Source organism: Zootoca vivipara, chromosome 2 (assembly GCF_963506605.1).
Source record: "Zootoca vivipara chromosome 2, rZooViv1.1, whole genome shotgun sequence".
In the NCBI taxonomy this organism is placed as follows: domain Eukaryota; kingdom Metazoa; phylum Chordata; class Lepidosauria; order Squamata; family Lacertidae; genus Zootoca; species Zootoca vivipara.
In genome coordinates, this window is record NC_083277.1 from 120,961,026 (window position 1) to 120,981,162 (window position 20,137).

Consider the following 20,137-nt stretch of genomic DNA (forward strand, 5'->3'; position numbering starts at 1 on the left):
TTGAGGCTGATGAGAGGTGGAAGTCAGGAGGGCAACAGGTTTCCCAAAGGAACCCTGAATAAATGCTGAATAAACAATGAAGTTGGCTAAAAGAACTATAACGTACTTTCTTAACTCGAGTCGTGACGTCTTGAACGAACAGCTTGCGAAGGTTGTGGAGGGTCTGGAGTTCACGGGCCTGGAGGGGTAGGAAAAGAAAGGCAGGGATAAGGTGGTGAGACCAGACTGGGGGCTTCAGCCCGACTCCCTGCCCCAATCCTTCGCCTCTTCTTTAGCTACTTACAACAGTCTCCTCCAGCCCTTTGAGGTCCTGTTTGGACTGCTCATGTCGCTCATACAGAAATCTGTGAAGAAGATAGACAATGATGGTCAAAGGGGTATGTGGAGTGTGGGGAAGAAGAAGTCATTTCATGGCAGAAAAGGGTCCAGTTGTGCTCCTTGAAGCAGAACTGGTAGTGCAAGGATACGCTGTGCCATGTGTCAAGCACTAGACCCCAGCATCTGGCAAAGGAGGGGAGCAGGCACAAATCAGGCCCCTGACCACCATGATCAAGGGGTGGGCAAATTTTAGGAGGGACCTGGACATATTTGCAAACCAGATAAACTATTGCAGGTGCCACACACATGTTGCAACTCTCTCCTTCCCAGCTGTAAACCCCCAGAATTTCCCCAAATTAGGCTAGGGAGGGGAATCTTCTATTGGTAGAAGAAAACTAATTTCGGCAAGTTGGAGGAAACCCTGTGGGCACCAATGAAAGCTTCTGCAGACACGTGTGCCCACAGCCTCCAGATTGGCGACTTGCCCATTTGTCCTCATCACCCATTGATGAGGGCACTGATGTGGGGGGGGGGGGTTTACTGGTACTTGGTGGTGGAAGAAAAATGGAGAACTGAGCAGGAAACTGCTTACCCCTAGTCTCAAGCCATGCACAAGCAGCTAGAAATCTCTCAAGAGAAGCGATTTGAGTTACCGCTTTCCTAGCGAGAGCTCTAGAATGTTCCAGAGCATTCTTCCTGTTCCATAGAGGCACAGAACCTGCATGTGGAGCTATGTGCCTATCTCTAATAAGGGGTGCTTGAAGTGGAGGAGGGGGAGATTGTGCACAATGGTTTAGAAAAGCAGAATCTTGGGCAATGCCCGCTCCTAAAATCTGACAAGAGTTTCTCGACACTGGGGCAGGAAGAGTGTCAGCTCTCACCACATTTCCTGCGATTGGGTCAGTGGTGGGATAGGAAAGGTGCACAGTATAGCAGGAGTGAGAAATGAGAAGAGCATTCTGACATTTAGCTTCTACATCAGGGAGCAATTTCCCTGCTTTGCAAATTGCACTGGTATCCTCTTTTACCAGGAAAATGCTCAATCTTACACCCATTTCTATTCCTCCTTTTAAATTTACCTATCTCTAACTGCAATAGAGGACCACTCCACACAAGCCTGCTACCAAGGTTGCATGCAAAAGAGATTTGCAGGCAACTCTGCTTCAGTGGTAAGTATTCCTATATAATACACACACATTTGTGAACACGTTTCTACCTTGTCAAATATAAGGCATGGGAAATCAGCCTTTGAAGTGGCATGTCAAAGCAGGAGAAATCTAGGATATTGCCTTATATCGGGTCAGATTGCCTAGGCTAGTATTGTCTACTCTGACTGGCAGCAGCTCTTCAGAGTCTCAGGCAGAGAATCTTTCCCAACACTTTCTCCTTTTTAAAGTGAAGGATTGAAATTGGGAACCTCTAAATGCTATGCATGTATTCCACCACTTAGCTATGCCCCCTCCATCCTCTAAATACAGTAGGTCAATATCAGCTTTCCCTCTGTGGTGCCCTCCAGATGTTTTGTACTACAATCCTCATCAGCCTCAGATAGCATCGTGTGCTGGTAGGAATTGTAGTCCAAACTGGTCTAGACAGAGGTGGTTGGTCTCAAAGGCTGGCTTTTGTTTCTCTTGTGGTTTGCTCCTTGGTTGGGATGAGCAGAGTCCGCTGAAAGTGTCTGGGAAGGAGGGGCAGGAGGGTCTTCTCACGTCAGCTCCTGTAGCTTCTGTGATTTCTCCTGTTCTTCACTCTTGAGTTTCTCATAGTCAGCACGGAGTTTCTCCAGTTCAAGCTCTAATTTCTGGTTCAAGCTAAGCAGGGATAGAATAGAGAGAAAAACAGGGACACTAACACAGGGACAGCAAACATGTCACTTGACTCCCATGCTTTCTTAAAGGTCTTATCCCCCTCAGATTAACACAGAAAGCAAATGTTAAATGCTTGAGGCAGAGAGAAACGAAAGAGCCATCCATGGCCTCCAGTCCTTGAGAGCCCCCAGATTGGGACAAAGCACAGACACTGCTGCTTGACTCACTCACTGCTTAAGCCTTTCCACTGCTACCAGTCTTGTACACATTCCCAGTCCTGACAACCTGATTTTTAACTAGGTTAAACTAGGTTAAACCACCCCCCATCACTTTGTTTGAGGGGGGGGGTTGGTCAATCCAGTGGCGTAGCTAGCCACCTGGCCGCCCAGCGCAGCAAACTCGAAGGCACTCCGCCGGGGGGTGGGGTGTCCGTCACAATGCATGCGTCGTGCATCATGACGCGTGCGTCCTGACACATGCGTCACGACGCGTGCGCGCACAGAAGGGATACACCGCGGTGCTTCTGCGACACAGCAGGTAGCGGCAGGCGGCGTCTGGCAGGCCTCCCCCTCTCCCTCTGGCCCTCCCTTCGCCCGTCCTTGCCGCGTTCGAGGCGGTTCTCCTCACAGCCAGTTTGCCCTGGCTCCGCAGGGGCTGGGGCTGGTCCTGCTCGCTCACCGCCTGGCTTTCTTCAGGGCCATCGTGGAAGCGGGCGAGGGCTATGCTGCCGGCAGAGGGTGGCTCCTCCGGCAGGGAGGAGACGCCGTGGAGGAGCCGTGCTCGGAAGCCGCCAGAGCTCTTTCCATAGTGCAACCCGGTCTCACCTCCACGTGGGCGGCGAGGGGCGCTCGCAGCGGCGGCGGCGGCCATCGGAGGTGGTCACCCCCGTCCAGCCTACTGCCCCCCACCCAGCCTGCCGCCCGGGGTGGCATGCCCCCCCTATTACTACGCCCCTGTGTCAATCCCAGCTTCCTTGTCAGAACCCCAACTCCTAGAAGGGTTCAAGTTTGTGGTGCACACATGTCCCAAGCTGTGAGAGCCTGACTCAAGCCCTGAACTGGCCGCCTGGAGCTTCTTATTGGATATGTTCTTCCTAAGCACCTCCACTCAGCTTTATATCACACTAGAGGCATGGACTTTCATCACCACAACAGCTTTGAGCCTAGGCTGCTCTTGCCTCACTCCTAGTTCTGACTTTCCTTCCGGTTCCTACCTCCTATAAGCTACGTGGCTGTGGTTGGTGTGTCTTCTCCACTTCTCACAGAAGCCCAGACATTCCAAGCCTTGCCTCAGCTCCAGCCCACAACAGCCCCCCACCCAGGCCCTGCTAGTACGCCAAGTCTCCCAACTCCTGCACAGCCTGTCTCATCACGAGACTCGCCCACCCTGCGTGGTGAACCACATCCCACCCATGGAAGCGACTTGGCCCATTCTCAGGATGACTCACTCCTTGAGCTCATCAATGATCTTCTGCTTCTGGTTGATCTCATCACGGAGTCGCGCCAGCTGTTTGTGGTGGGCCTCACGGTGGCTCTCCAGTTGCACTTCCAGGGCCTTCTGTGTGATAGGGATGAAACAGGTCAGAAAGGCAGAAAGCCAAACTCAGGAACCTTGGATCCTCTCCACAAGTACAGAGGAAGCTGCTGTTGTGTATTGAGTCAAAGGATTGTATATCTGTATTACTATTGTATATGTATTTGCATTAGGGTAAAGTAACTGCCTTTTGGTTCCAGAAGGTACAGCTACTATTGGTTCACTTAAGCTGCTGTTTTTGGATCCTCTGTCTTATTGGTTTCCTCCAAAAGGCAGCACTGTGGTTGCCTCCAAAATGTATCCCTTTCTAGCTAGTCCCCTGTCCCTATAAATGTAGCTTTCCTCCCCTCAGAGCTTAGTCTTGTTTGCTTTAATAAAGAAGTGTTACTAGAGAACTGTCTCCAGCATACAGTGGTACCTCGACTTACGAACGACTCGACAACCGAATTTTTTGACTTACGAATGGGGGTAATGGACGCGCGCTTACGGGTGTCTCAACGTCCAAAAGGAAACCACAGCGGTTTTAGATAGAGATTTTTTGACTTGAGAATTTTTTGACTTACGAATTTTTCCGTTTCCAATGCATTCCTATGGGAAATCGCGTTTCCAATGGCGTTTTTCGACTTACGAATTTTTCGACCTACGAAGGTGCCTTCGGAATGGATTAAATTCGTAAGTCGAGGCACCACTGTATTATGTCAAGAGAGCTGAAATCACGAACCCCACAACAGCTGCCTTTTTCTGATTCAGATCATTGGTGCATCTAAACTCAGTAATGTCCACACTGACTGGCAGTGGCTCTTCAGGGGGCTACCTCAGCTCTACCTGGAGACGCCGGGGATTGAACCAGGCAGGCCACTGCTGTGATACGAACCTTGACTTCATCTGTATCCTGGATCAAGTCCTGCTCCTTGCCCACTTCATGAACAGTCTCTGTGAAAGAGGAAAAATAATTCTTGGGGTACAGCCAGAATTAGAGACATGGCCATCCTATCCCTTGAATTTACCCTGTCACCTCTTGAGCATGCAAGTCACTGTCACAGCTTAATCTCTCAGCCTCTGTGCAGCCATGGGGTGGAGTCCATATCCATTTAAAGAATAACACAACTAATCAACTAGCTCATCTGTACAGGGGAAATTAAAATGACCTGCCTCACAGGGTTGTTGTGAGGGTAAACAATGAAGACCATACTGGTAAAACACTTTGAAAATGAAAAAAAAGCACTTGAATCTGCTGAAGGTTGCTTGTCAGCAAACTAGATTGCAGACCCCAGTGCAATCAGATGATCAAGGATTCTGCTTTTAACAGTCAACCACATTATGCAGCTGTCTCAGTCTTTCTTCTCTCTCTCTCTCTCTCTCTCTCTCTCTCTCTCTCTCTCTCTCACACACACACACACACACACACACACCCACCATTTTCTGGCATAAATGTTGCAACCATTCACATGTTCTACATCAGATATAAGCCAAAGCATAGCCTAACCTTGGGCTTGCAGTTTAGCTAGCTCTTCACTCAGAGTATCATAGGATTCCTCCAGGTTCCGCTTCTTCAGCTCCACACTCTGCATGTACTCCGTGAGTGAGCGGATCTTTGCCTCATGCTGGGGGGTTGCAGGGAGAAGAACAAGCAAGAGATAACTTTTACAGGTGCATCAAATACAAAGGTGCATTTAACAGCATATCCAGTTTGACCTTGAGTCACCCTATAGCACCTGCCATGTCCCTTGGTCAGGACAGGACAGCAAATAGGTGTTAGCATATTTCTCAGAGAGCCAGGTTGTAGCTCCCATCAAGGGTGTACCCCACAGCAAACCTGAGTGTGCAATGGCTTTCAAAGTCAGCCTCCCCAAACATTAGTTGTGTGGAATGCAACCAAATGTATCCCTTTCAGCTGAGAGGTAAGCTAACGGACCCAACCCTGCTGGAAATGCTTTCTCTGAATTGGAAACGAACTCATCCAAGACCACAAAAGCTGCTAGAAACAGATGGAAGTCACCTGAGCAGATGGGATGGAACCACCTTAGAAGTGATCTCCTCCCTGCTCCCACTAAGAGTTGTAGGAAAGAGGAAGCCTGTTAAGTCAGATATCTTTTGGTCAGATTTACTTTCCTTTTGCACTCTGGCTTATAAGGATCTAGAACACGCAAGGGGGAACTTGTGTGGGCCCTCAAGTGATTAAGACTCCCATCATTCCTGACTGCTAACCACGTTGGCTGGGGATGGCTGGAGTTGGGAGTCCAGCAGCACTTGGAGGACCACAGGAGCCCCACCGCTGCTCTTGAAGAAGAGAAAGATGCACTACCCTAGCTGCCCCCATTTGCCCTGGATCAAAGCAAAGCCCAGCCCATCTCCCTGGGTCAAGGTAAGGGCAATCAGTGCCTATACTTCCTGATGTTTTTGTTTTTTAGTATTGGGAAACACTGAGGGCCTTCCCACAATCTTTCTACCTCAGGGCTGGGGAATCTTCAGTCCGCAGGCCAGATCTGGCCCATTCGGCTTGTGAGGCCATTTTCTCCAAACCACATCCAGCTGCCCCACACCTGTTGTCAGGTGTATAGCAGGTAGAGACATGGCTGGTTGGCTGCTCACGTAGCAGGAAACAGGATTTAACTCCTCATACATCTGCAGATGCATGAGGAGTTCAATCCTGCTTGGTTTGGATTTGCACTCTTGATGCACCCTTCAGGAAGCAGATCAGTCCTCCTTGATCACGATCTCCTTGCACAGGTCAGCTTTGAATGGTGGGCGGGATCACCAACCTGTCAAAGTTGGGGCAGGGAAATGAAGGTCTGGCCTGCCAAGCCAAAAAAGGTTCCCTAACTGGTTCCACATTCTCAAAACCCCACTTCCCCACGACTGTCAGGTCTGACCTGAGAGATGAGGAGCTGGCAGGAAGATAGTTCTCGCCCTGTCACCTCCATCTTGCGGTGACACTCAACTTGCAGTCCCTCCAGTTGCCGGCAGCGCTTCACAACAGACTTCACCTCCGATTTGATCTTGCTGATGTAGAGCCGGGCAACGGTGAATTCCTCCTCAATGGCACCACTGATCTCGACTGGCTAAGAATGGGGGTGAGGGAGAGTGGGGTATGAACACACTGACCAGCCTCTTCCAGCCAGATCTCTTTGCTGAGCATTCATCCTGACTCTTTTTCAAAATGTCTGCCCATAGGGTATAAATCATCACTTCAAGCAATTGTTATCCCATGATTTCCAGGGCATTTTCCTATCATTTTCCTTAGCACAAAAAGTTGATGGACAAGAGCACCAAAACCAGTTTAATTAAAACCCTAAATTTTATGGGATATGGCTGAAAACCACCCTGCAACACCCTGAAGCAGCCACTGTCTGGGGCACCCAGTTCAACCACATGACCCTTGCAAGCAGAGCCATTCAAACTGGTTGCTTCCACATTAGCTATTTAATATGGATTTGCCACCCTTCATTCCCTCATTTTGGACTGGGAATGGTTTAACTCAGAGGAGAACTATTGAAATTAATGGACCTAAGTTAGCCATGTCTATTAATTTAAGTGAGTTTTACTCTAAGGCTAGTACTTGATACAACACTTGGATTCCAATGGTTTTCTTTTCAGACCTGGTATGTAGCAAACCCACCTCACAACTTAACACACTATTATAGTAACAGCCTGCCCAGAGGTACCACCATCAACTCCAGTTACCCTTGTGTTGCTATTTTCTGTAATAAAAGTAAAATTGGGAAGGGCCAATACAGAAGCTAGGAATCTCTTGCAGGTCCATAATACATACATCACTATATATTCTCACCAGGTGTTTCCTGTTCTTCCCAAGTGTCCCCCTCTTTCTTACCAGCTTGATCTCACCATTGCCCACGATGACACTGAACTCGCTCAGATCCTTCATGAGGCCATTGAGAACCTCGGCAATGCGCTTGCGCTGATGCGCGCTGAACTCCTGCAGCCGCTGCAATTCTGATTCCAAGGACAGCATGGTGGCCTGCAAGGTGACAAGATGGTTCAACCAACCCAAGAAAACTGGACTTCTGACTTGCAGACTCCTCTCTTTTGGCAGGATAAAGGGTGAGGCTACAACTCCCATCAGCCCCAGCCAGCACAGTCTGATGGGATGGCGAGGGCAATGTGAGTTGTAGTCCAGAACAACTGGAGGACACCAGGTTGGCAAAGGCTGGGTTAAAGCTTCCCTCCCAGCTCTATCATTTGAAGTGGACCAGATTCTGCAAACACAAGCCTCGGAGGGAAGTAAATGCCATATCACAATGTTAGTACAATCCATTCCTGAAAGTTTAGGTCAACATTTTCTACTGAACTCTTGATTCACATGTTGCAGGACAAACAGAGGCAGGGTTAGTGTAGTGTGACAGGTGCAGTCGCACTGGGTGTTGCGCTGGAGGGGGCACCAAAACAATGCTGTAGAACAGTGTGTGAGAGGTGGAGGAGCACCGAATTTTAGCGTCTCACAGGACGCCACTGAAATTCGAGAACCCAAAGTCCACCACTGGACAAAGCCTTCAAAGGAGCACTTGCAAGGAGCACTTGGCTCAAAGCAATGGACTGAAAGTGGATCTAAACTGGAGGGTCTCAGCAATCAGAAGACTAAGGGTGAATGGGGGCTTTCCTCTGCTCTAGTTCTGCCTCGCTGAAAGACTGTTGTGAGTTTAAAATCACTCAAAGGCAGGACTGAGTGCGTTCCACACTCAAAAGAAGAAGAAAGATTAGCATTCTGCACCAAGAATAAATGAATTCTGCAATCTGTATAAATTATGTAAATCAACCTCATACTCTTAATAGTTTTTCTTTATTACTGATTTGAGTGATTTATACTGCTAGTACTAGTTATGCTGAGGAGGAAGGTGCTATGTGGAGGACTGAATCTGTGCCCAAACAACAGGAAATTTTATTTAAGTGCTCTTCAGGCTCCAGAGATTTTAGCAGACATTGGTCAGATGCTTTCAATAATATTTTTGCAGCCATAAGGGGTAGATACTTGATTCTTATTTTAAAATGAAAGCTGAAATTTTCAGGAAGGTGAATTCTGCACCGAGTTCTGCACTGTGTACTTTTCCTATGCTTTTGCAGAATTGCACACGCACGCACACACCCTATACTCTTGAGGACTACGCCAAGATTCAATGTGGTCCTGATCCTCCTCTACCAATGGATCTCAAGGTTTACTAACCCCAAGGAAGGACCTGGCACCCCAGCACTTACCACCTTTTGGGACAGCTCATCCACCAGCAGCTGATTCTGCTGGTTTTTCTCTTCGACCTCCTGGGATTTCTGGTCATAGTTGACAGCCAGCTCTTCCAGAGCTTGCAGCACCTCCTTTACCTCCTCCTTGGCTGAGTCGTTCTCTGACTGCAAGTGGCTTAGCTCACGCTGCACCTTTTCATTGTCCCCACGAGTTGACATTAGCAGCTGGTGGGGAAGAGGCAGAGAATGGGATAAGTAAGGACCCAGTAGGTTAAAAGATGTCAAGGGCAGTCAAGAAAGAAGCAAGACAGACTGAACAGGAGGGCCAAATAGTGATGATGTGGGATAGACAGGAGTCTGAACAGTGTGAGATAGAGGAGTGTCGAGAGAGAGGGCTGGTCCACACTTAGCATTTGCCCCATGCTTTCTACAAACAGTTCTGCTCTTTCCCAATCTGTGTCCAAGTGCTTTTTTGTTTTGCCATGCCACTTTCCCCAGGAAAATCCGCTCTTTAATTCTGAATTTGGACAAAGGGGAATGCAGGTTTTCCATGGATTGTCATTTGCTCTGATTCAGTGGTAAAGAGTGAGTATTTGAGGAGAAAGCTCCAGGGCAAAAAAAAAAAAAAAAAGAGTGCTCAGAGAAGTGCCTAGAAATGTGGAGCAATGGTAAGTGTGGATGAGCCCGAAGAGTAAGAGAGAGAAAATGTATGCAAGCTGGAATGGGGTTGTTGTTTAGTCGTTTAGTCGTGTCCGACTCTTCATGACCCCATGGACCAGAGCACGCCAGGCACTCCTGTCTTCCACTGCTTCCCACAGTTTGGTCAGACTCATGTTGGTGGCTTCGAGTACACAGTCAAACCATCTCGTCCTCTGTCGTCCCCTTCTCCTGATCTTTCCCAACATCAGGGTCTTTTCCAGGGAGTCTTCTCTTCTCATGAGGTGGCTAAAGTATTGGAGCCTCAGCTTCACGATCTGTCCTTCCAGTGAGCACTCAGGGCTGATTTCCTTCAGAATGGATAGGTTTGATCTTCTTGCAGTCCATGGGACTCTCAAGAGTCTCCTCCAGCACCATAATTCAAAAGCATCAATTCTTCGGCGATCAGCCTTCTTTATGGTCCAGCTCTCACTTCCATATATCACTACTGGGAAAACCATATCTTTAACTATACAGACCTTTGCTGACAAGGGATGTCTCTGCTTTTTAAGATGCTGTCTAGGTTTGTCATTGCTTTCCTCCCAAGAAGCAGGCGTCTTTTAATTTCGTGACTGCTGTCACCATCTGCAGTGATCAAGGAGCCCAGGAAAGTAAAATCTCTCACTTCCCCCTTCTATTTGCCAGGAGGTGATGGGACCAGTGGCCAAGATCTTAGTTTTTTTGATGTTGAGCTTCAGACCATATTTTGCGCTCTCCTCTTTCACCCTCATTAAAAGGTTCTTTAATTCCTCCTCATTTTCTGCCATCAAGGTTGTGTCATCAGCATATCTGAGGTTGTTGATATTTCTTCCAGCAATCTTAATTCCGGTTTGGGATTCATCCAGTCCAGCCTTTCGCATGATGAATTCTGCATCTAAGTTATAAGCAGGAAGACAATATACAGCAGGGGTAAGCAACCTAAGGCACGTGGGCCGAATGCGGCCCAATTGCCTTCTCAATCCAGCCCACGGATTGTCTGGGAATCAGTGTGTTTTTACATGAGTAGAATGTGTGCTTTTATTTTAAATGCATATCTGTGTTATTTGTGGGGCATAGGAATTCGTTCATTCCCCCTCCCCCTCCCCAAAATAGTCTGGCCCACCACATGGTCTAAGGGACAGTGGACCGGCCCATGGCTGAAAAAGGTTGCTGACCCCTGATATACAGCCTTGTCATACTCCTTTCCCAATTTTGAATCAATCAGTTATTCCATATCCAGTTCTAACTGTTCCTTCTTGTCCCACAAAGAGATTTCTCAGGAGACAGATGAGATGATCAGACACTCCCATTTCTTTAAGAACTTGCCATAGTTTGCTGTGGTCAACACAGTCAAAGGCTTTTGCATAGTCAATGAAGCAGAAGAAATAGATGTTTTTCTGGAACTCTCTAGCTTTCTCCATAATCCAGCGCATGTTTGCAATTGGTCTCTGGTTCCTCTGCCCCTTCGAAATCCAGCTTGCACTTCTGGGAGTTCTTGGTCCACATACTGCTTAAGCCTGCCTTGTAGAATTTAAAGCATAACCTTGCTAGCGTGTGAAATGAGCACAATTGTGCGGTAGTTGGAGCATTCTTTGGTACTGCCCTTCTTTCGGATTGGGATGTAGACTGATCTTCTCCAATCCTCTGGCCACTGCTGAGTTTTCCAAACTTGCTGGCATATTGAGTGTAGCACCTTGACTGCATCATCTTTTAAAATTTTAAATAGTTCAGCTGGAATATAATCACTTCCACTGGCCTTGTTATTAGCAGTGCTTTCTAAGGCCCATTTGACTTCACTCTCCAGGATGTCTGGCTCAAGGTCAGCAACCACACTACCTGGGGTGTACGAGACCTCCATATCTTTCTGGTATAATTCTTGCCACCTCTTATTGATGTCTTCTGCTTCTGTTAGGTCCTTTCCACTTTGGTCCTTTATTATGGTAATCTTTGTATGAAATGTTCCTTTCATATCTCCAATTTTTTTGAACAAATCTCTGGTTTTTCCCATTCTGTTGTTATCCTCTATTTCTTAGCATTGCTCATTTAAGAAGGCCCTCTTGTCTCTCCTTGCTATTTTTGGAAATCTGCATTCAATTTCCTGTATCTTTCACTATCTCTCTCACATTTTGCTTGCCTTCTCTCCCCCACTATTTGTAAGGCGTCACTGAACAGCCACTTTGCTTTCTTGGATTTCCTTTTCATTGGGATGGATTCGTATCAAGATCATTCTATCATTTTTGAGATTGCATCCCAGTACAGCTTTCACCACTCTTTTGTTGACTATGAGGGCCACTCCATTTCTTCTATGGGATTCTTGCCCACAGTAGTAGATATGATGGTCATCCGAACTGAATTTGCCCATTCCCTTCCATTTTAGTTCACTGATGCCCAGGATGTCGATATTTATTCTTGTCATCTTATTTTTGACCACATCCAGCTTACCTCTATTCATGGTTCTTATATTCCAGGTTCCTATGCAATATTTTTCTTTACAGCATCGGACTTTCCTTTCGCTTCCAGGCATATCCGCAACTGAGCGTCCTTTCGGCTTTGGCCCAGCCGCTTCATCAGCTCTGAATCTACTTGTACTTGTCCTCCGCTCTTCCTCAGTAGCATGTTGGACGCCTTCTGACCTGAGGGGCTCATCTTCCAGCGTCATAACTTTTATATGCCTGTTGTCTCTGTCCATGGAGTTTTCTTGGCAAAATATTGGAGTGGTTTGCCAGTTCCTTCTCCAGGTGGATCACATTTAGTCTAAACTCTCAGCTATGACCTGTCCATCTTGGGTGGCCCTGCATGGCATAGCTCATAGCTTCTCTGAGTTATTCAAGCCCCTTCACCATGACAAGGCAGTGATCCATGAAGGAGTAGTGGTTAGCATATTGGACTGAATAGAATAGAACTGAATATTGGACTGAATAGAAAGGGGTACCATACATTCCTAGAAGAAAAGGTCAGATATGAATGTAGCATGCAAGTATAAAGGTGATCTACTCAGTAGAAAGAACATAGCAATGAGAGAGACAAAGTTCATACCAGCATGCATGCCCATACATGTCAACATATAAGCAAACTCTTGTAAACAAACACATACAGCACTGCTCACCTCCTCTTGGTCCAGCATCTGCTGCTTGAGCTTCTCCATCAGTTGGCTCTGCTGATTGATTTCATCATCCTGGATGGAGAGGACACAAACATTTCAGTGGTGGTAGCCACCACGTGCTCTGCCACAGACACAAGATATCAGGTGTGGAGAGAAAGGTTCAGGGTCTGAGGTGAGGATAGGATTTCAAGCATCCAAGCAATCTGAGGGGCAGGGGAGGCTGAACAGCATAAAGCAGGCACACCTAACTCCCAAGAGACTGCCATCTACTCCCACTATAAAAATACTGGCAGTGATCTACCCATTGCCATTGCCAAGAGTTGTTGAGCTTTTTGGGGGGAGGGTTGCTCAGTGTTGTTGAGCTTTTTTTAGGGATCGATCAGGAGCACCATGGAGATCTCTTTGATCCCACAATCAACCTGGAATGCCCCTGCGATCGACCAGTAGACCTGTTGGACATGCCTGGCATAAAGGAAGGAGGGGAGGCCTCAGACCTTGTCATCAAGTTGCTTGTAGAGTTTGCGGATTTCCTCCTCATACTTGTGCCGCTCCTCATCTGAGATTCGGATGACAATGGAGGAGTTGTTATCATTCATTGGCATCTCATCACAGGTATCAGGCACGGCCTTCTCGTCATCACTCAGCTGCTCTGTTTCTGGGACATTCTCACCTGGGAGGATTATTTTAAAAAAGGAATTAAAATAATTTTTAAAAACCACTGTGTCCCATCCCCACATGATTTAAATAAGCAGCAGCACCTTATTTTGATGCTGTCATGAAGGCAGCTCCGCAGTGCCACCCCACAACATTGGCCACTCCTATTCTACTCAGTCTGTTTGCTATTTTCTGCCTTTGGCACTTTGAAGAATTGGAAGGTGGTTATATTTTGTATTAATACGTAACTGATCTGAAAAGTGCTATCATATATGACTCTAGTTTGTTTATTTCAACTTAAACAATATCAACTGATATGTGTTCCAGTAATCAATATCACCTATTTTACAGTGAATCTAAAATGTTATAATGCTAGTAGTGCTGTAACAAATTGCTTGTTTGGAATGTTGTACTATGTTTTGAAACAAACTGATATTAGGTTGCTGGGAGCAAAGATCGGCCGTGGCTGTCCCCAGATGCAGACGTGGTCATAATTCTTGCTACAAGTGTTTCTCCACCACCACTATTTTGATCTGTGTGATGGCTGCTATGATGGGAGGATGTGCAATTTTTATTGTATCATTTTAAAAGAAGGTGGGGTAGTTTCCCAAAGAGGAAACTTTCAACAAGAACAAGCCCAGTTGTGCCAGAGGACACCTCCCACTCCAAATACATGGGGTAGATGTGGATAAAGACATGAAACTTTATTATGAATCGGCTTGCTTATGTTGGCTAAAATAATGGACGACATTGCAGAACTCAGATTTACTAGATTTGGAAGGTTTCGATAATCGCTTTGGGTGGCATGCCTACCTGGGATATGAAAAAGTTAAAATTCATAGAGGCTTCCTGAATCATATCATAAGGAAGTCACTATATAAGTTATGGGAGAAGTATAAATATTTATTGGAACCAAAAAAACTCCCTGGTGGCTATTCCCTTTGGAGGCCATTGCAGTGAAAAGAAAAATATGGAAACAAACTGGGCCACATACAAAGACCTACTGGTATTAGAAGAAGAAGATAATCAATTGTAAGTGAAAAAATTTGAAAAAATCAGACATCACTAACAGACTGGCTACAATATTACCAATTAAATGAGGTTTTAAAGACAGACAGGAAAAATGGTTTTGCAACAGAAGAATCAAAATTAGATAAAGAATTAATACAAAATAAGAAAAGAGTAATATCCAGAATGTACAAGCTTCTTTTAGAGTGGGAGGTGAAATATTAAGAAGTGAATTAATTCAAAACCTGGCTTTGATTAAATTTCACAAATTATTAGTATATAGATAACAGAGGAAATGGGGAAATGACCAAAGAAGCAGGTTAACAAAAAGATAAGACAGACCCTCATTGAGGAAGACTGAAGTCTATTGGGAAAGCTATGTAATTGGAAATTAAGAATATGGTGGCATAAGTTTTCTTTTAAGAATTGATGGATTTAAGGACATATGTATGTTCTTCCTTTTTTATTATTTTCCTATTTTCTTTAATTTTTTTGTTTGCCTGTTATTTGTTAGTAAGAAATGGAACAATTTGTAAAATGTAAGAAAACTAATAAAAAGCATTATTTTTAAAAAAAGAAAGTCCCATGCCTTTTTAAAAAGATGCAACAGAAGTAGATTGAACTGCAATCCAAACACAGCCTACAGATTTCCTGCTCACCATTGCGCCAGCGCCCCAGCTCAGCCTCCAGCTTGGCAATTGTCTCCTTTAGGACCTTGTTCTTCTCCTTCTCTTTCTCAAACTTCTTCTTCCACTGCTCAGCTGTCAGTTCCAGATTTACCGATGCTGTATTCTTGATTGTCTTGGCCCTGCAGATAATTGTGTTAGGGATGCCAAATACCGTTCACAGGTATTTGCTCCCTGCAGAGAAGGAATTATTGTTAGATAAATTTCCAGCTGTAGTGCATACCAAGTGATTCCAAGTGATTAGGAATTTTGCCTTGGCATGTAAAAATCTACTTTCCCCCAATCTTTTGCTCTTAAATTTCCTGTGCCTGAAGAAAAACTGTGTGAGTTTCAAAGACTTGCAACTTTTTCAGCAACATTCATTTTTTGTCTTTCCCTGCAGCAGAACTCAATGAAAGGAGTAGGATGCGGCTGGGTAGTTACCTCTGTCCAAACATGAGTGTCGATTTGGTCTCGGCATCATTGTAGCTGGAAGGTGAGCAGCAGATGAACATGGTGGTGCGGCAGTTTCCACCAAGGGAATCCTGGAGGATGCGAGTCATCTTGCTGTCCCGGTAGGGCACATAGCTCTTCTGCATAAGACAATATGAAGCAGGCACATTTGACTTATTCATGCACTGGCAAAACTGGCCACCAGACTCCCAAAACACTCCACGGCACCCTCTTAGAAGGGAAAGGAACATTCATTTTACCAAGTCATTTTAGAATCTATTGACTACTGAATATAAATTTATCCATAAAATTTTGGATATTTCTCTACCAAAAGAGATATTTTGGGCCAATATGGTAGTTATATCTTTTGGAAAGTTGCTTTTTTGTTTATTCAATATGCATTTGAATAAACCTTTTAAGATATTGTAACCCAAAGTTTGCATGATGGTTCCTGAGATAAAACAGCAGGTTTTCATCTATGTTTGTATACAATTGGGAACCATTTTAAATCAAGATGCAAAACTGTACTGATTGGTTTCAAAATGGCAATTTTCTTTTTGGTGTCTTAGGATACCCAAACAACATCAGGTATGAAGCTGCTAGCTCATTATAGTTGTTGACCAGTAATCATTGTTCAATGGAGGTATTTAAGCAAAAAGATGTCCATCTGTCATGGATGCTTAGTTGAGATTCCTACAGTGCATGAGATTGGACTAAATGACCCTTGGGTTCCTTCCAACTCTACAATTCTAGGATTGTACAGTGGTACCTCTGGTTAAGAACTTAATTCGTCCCGGAGGTCCGTTCTTAACCTGAAACTGTTCTTAACCTGAGGCACCACTTTAGCTAATGGGTTCTCCTGCTGCCACCACGCCACTACCGCGTGATTTCTGTTCTCATCCTGAAGCAAAGTTCTTAACCTGAGGTACTATTTCTGGGTTCATGGAGTTTGTAACCTGAAGCGTTTGTAACCCGAGGTACCACTGTATATTCATAGTGATCTCAAAGTGCCAGTCCATATAGCCAAATGGCACAATCTATACACAAGGCAGAGGAATCAAGAGGTTTGGGAGAACTAAAGGTTGGCAGAATTATATATATATATATATATATATATATATATATATATATATATATATATATATAAGATATGCTAAGGGGGAACTCCCCACAAATAGTCCAATGATGTACTCAGTGGCCATAGAATGCTCAATGACTGTTGGGTGTGGGTGGGTGCATGTGGAAAAATGGGTTGGGGGGGGGGAGGAATGGCATGGTGTATTCTGATGGAAGGTATGGCTGATTAGGACAGTGAACATGAACACTCCTTAACTACAATACCCTCTATACCCTAAATCTCACAAGCACCTGCTGCCTTTGCCATGAATACATGGTGGAGAACATTCCCTCTCGAAACCTTGCATAACCAGTTAATTATCACATTCTTGCTGTTTTCCAGCTAATGGAAGGCATATGTGCTCTCTTCAAATATCATGGTACCAATATTTTTGCTGCTGAGAGACAATTCAAGATAATATGTAACTTGTATATTGGTTATGTTTCCAATTACCTTTCAGATAACATTTCAGAGATTTAATGACCTTGTTGATTCTGGATCTTAACGAGTTTGCTGCTTTGTCTGTTGAACCTTGACTACTAAATTTAGGCTTTGTACAGATGTTGGTGACTTTATTTATTTATTTATTTACCAGGTGATATACAGCTCTCTGACAGAGCTCCCAACACAAGTCTGCAGCAGGGTTTATCCTGGTCTAAGTGGACATCTGAAAGCTGGGTTGTACCGTAGTTAAGGAGACTGCCCACTGTTCTTTTCCTGTGCCTGAATACAACTAATTTGCCTCCCCATTTACACACTTACCTCTGAAAATGCACAGGATAGGTTTTGTTTGTTTCTGTGGGAAACTCTCAGAGCTCTAATAACAGCCTGTAGAATATACAAGTCTCTTGTGGAGAGCTTACAGGATGTATGCAGCCGTGCTCTACGAGGTGCTGGTAGGGAGAGGTGGTGGCAAGGTCAGCATGGTGCAAACACACTGGTGAGGCCAATCTGGTACTTCCACAGATGCATTTGCACCTCACCAAACTCTCCACCGCTTCGTCCCTCCCAGGACGACACAGTGAGGCAGGTAACAGGAGGTCAGGTAAGCACCGCTGCCCTGCCTTGCTGAGCATTACTGGTTTTATGTTGCTCTATTTTGTTCTATTTAATGCTAGACTGAACATGCTCAGACACAACAGCTTCATGTGTTTGGTGTTCCAGTCTAAATAGTGCAAAGCTATTGTCTCCCAAAGAGCCAGATCTCACCGTGCCCTCAGCCAGAGCAGAGATGACATTGCCAAGCGCTGACAGGGACTTGTTGATGTTTTTGGCCTCATCCAAGACAGCTCCCTCAGCTCCAGTCTTGCTGACCTGCCAGGAAAAAAGAGAAGCTTGATTACTGTGTTGAAGATAATTATTTCAGGCACTGCTGGGATCTGTATAGATTTCCAACATGGGACAGCTAAATCTGCTGTTTATGGGAGAAATTAGACCTTGCCTGACTCTACAACTGGGCCAGGGACACCTGGCACCTACACCCCCTTGAAAAAACCCCAGCACCTTCTCACTGCCAGCCAGATCCACCAGGTAAAGCTTCCCACTCAGTTTCTGTTCAGTCTCCATGTTTTCCTGCTTGATGTTGATGAGGAAGATGCTGTGGCTGCGGGAACTGTGCTCATTCATGTCTGCAGGGGCAAAAGAGTGAGAACATAGGAGCGCTAGAACCAAGCCGATTCCCTATAGGGAAATTATGAGCAGAGATATCCTGCACTGGAAAAAAAATACCCCAACTCGATGCCTATCTAGGCCTAGGGTGGCATTCAATTAAATAGTTGCACAGGCAGAATAGAGGTGTTATTACCCAATCGTTTGTACACACACTTGTGTGTTTTTCACTGTGGTCTCTGGACAAAACAGATGTCAACGCATTAGGAAAAAATCACTCAAAGAGCCATTTGTCCAGAGAGAAGAATGAAATGAACATGAGGGAGCCCTGATGAATCAAGCCAAAGGCTCACCATAGCCCAGCATACTGTTCTGACAGGAGACAACCAGAGCCTGTGGGAAGCCCACAAGCAGGGCCTGAGTGCATCAGCCACTCTCCTCACTTGCAGTTCTCAGCAGCTGGTATTAAGAGGCACTTTGCCTCCAGCTGTGAACCACTGCATGCACAGAAGGAGCAACAATGGCCTGATCATGTCTTGTCTAACTCTCTGGATAAAGGGGGTATTGTGTGTGGCCTGGAATCCACACATACAAATCATAGCTGCCAAGTTATCCCTTTTTTTAAGGGATTTTCCATTATGCTGAATAGGCTTCCTCGCGAGAAAAGGGAAAACTTGGCAGCTATGATACAAATGCAATAAACATTTTTCTCAAATATTTCTTACTTCACAAAGGCTGGGGCAAGGGTGGAATTACTGTGCTCAGAAAACACAAAATGTGAGGAAGAAGGCTATATTAGAACGCTTGTCTTATTTTTCTAAGAAAAATAAAGGGTTTATTTGATAAACAAGGGAATATTCAGTCATGCAGACTCACAGCTGAAATCGTAAGCCCAGGAAGAATGTTATCACAGTCTATGCTGTTTGTGTAATAGCAGGTCCATGTTTTGTGGCTTAGGCATGATTGGGAGCAAGAGGCTGCAACCCCACACACTGCCTCTAGCCGGGTGCAGCAAGATTGTTGTTTATGACTTCACAGTTGGATTAGAGTCTCTGTTAAGACTTGGCTGCAATTCAGAGAAGCCAGAACACACCTTCCCAAAGCGCTGATGTTACACAGAAGCCCCATTGCCACCACAGCTCCCTGCTATGTTACTTACCAATCACAGTCTAGCTCACTGGCCCTCTTTACCTCAAAGTCCATGGTGGGAACCTCCATCCTTTCCATACAGAATCATAGAATTGTAGAGTTGGAAGGGACCATGAGGGTCATCAAGTCCAACCCCCTGAAATGCAGGAATATTTTGCCCAATTTGGGGCTCGGACCCACAAACCTGAGATTAAGAGTCTCATGCACCACTGACTGAGCTATCACCCATCACTTCTGACTGAGAGCTAATGTGGCCCAGAGGTTGGGGTGTCAGACTAGCACTGGGAAGACCCAGGTTCACATCAGCACTCTGTCATAAAGCTTGCTGAGTGACCTCAGACTAATCAGTTTCTCCCAGCCTAAACTATGTCACAGGATTGTTGTGAGGAAAAAATTGTGGAGAGAGACTTGTGTTCACACCTTTGAGGAAAGACAAGATATAGAAAGGCAAGATATATGTGTAATAAGTGAATGAATAAACAATACTGTCTACATCTCAGGCTCCACATCTCAGACATTTCAAATTTGCCATCTTTCATTTCCATGACCAGGCTCAATTTTTTTAAAAAAATAAATAAGTAAATAGAGAAGTCCTATTTAATTCCTGGTAATTTTATTTTCCTGTGTTTGAGACACTGGAGCAGAAAGGGTATTTCCACGTCATAGATTTAAAAGGGTTCAATAGCCATTCCTGCACCAACAGTATTGAAAAAGGGGTCACATTTGATCATCCCGTTCTGAGGAAAAATAATCATGAACTCACAATAAAAAGGATGTCTGGAAGGGCCCACAACTTTGCAGTGTAGATGCTATCAAAGGTTTAACAAGGCACAAGCACATGTTGGCTGTGTTC

The 20,137-nt window shown here is 45.3% G+C and overlaps 1 protein-coding gene across 1 annotated transcript in view; it reads right to left on the minus strand.

Annotated features, from left to right (window-relative positions):
• The window catches only part of KIF5A (kinesin family member 5A), a 62,730-nt gene that overhangs the window by 12,186 nt on the left and 30,407 nt on the right, over positions 1 to 20,137 (minus strand). The window contains exons 8-22 of the mRNA XM_035102492.2: positions 18,031 to 18,155; positions 17,737 to 17,841; positions 15,402 to 15,550; positions 14,952 to 15,100; positions 13,125 to 13,300; positions 12,634 to 12,702; positions 8,871 to 9,077; positions 7,492 to 7,638; positions 6,533 to 6,721; positions 5,146 to 5,263; positions 4,534 to 4,592; positions 3,574 to 3,683; positions 2,028 to 2,129; positions 284 to 344; positions 107 to 178 (exon numbers count right to left, since the gene is read on the minus strand). Coding sequence (XP_034958383.1) covers positions 107 to 178; positions 284 to 344; positions 2,028 to 2,129; positions 3,574 to 3,683; positions 4,534 to 4,592; positions 5,146 to 5,263; positions 6,533 to 6,721; positions 7,492 to 7,638; positions 8,871 to 9,077; positions 12,634 to 12,702; positions 13,125 to 13,300; positions 14,952 to 15,100; positions 15,402 to 15,550; positions 17,737 to 17,841; positions 18,031 to 18,155 — 1,838 coding nt within the window. The remainder of the gene's footprint in view (positions 1 to 106; positions 179 to 283; positions 345 to 2,027; positions 2,130 to 3,573; positions 3,684 to 4,533; positions 4,593 to 5,145; positions 5,264 to 6,532; positions 6,722 to 7,491; positions 7,639 to 8,870; positions 9,078 to 12,633; positions 12,703 to 13,124; positions 13,301 to 14,951; positions 15,101 to 15,401; positions 15,551 to 17,736; positions 17,842 to 18,030; positions 18,156 to 20,137) is intronic.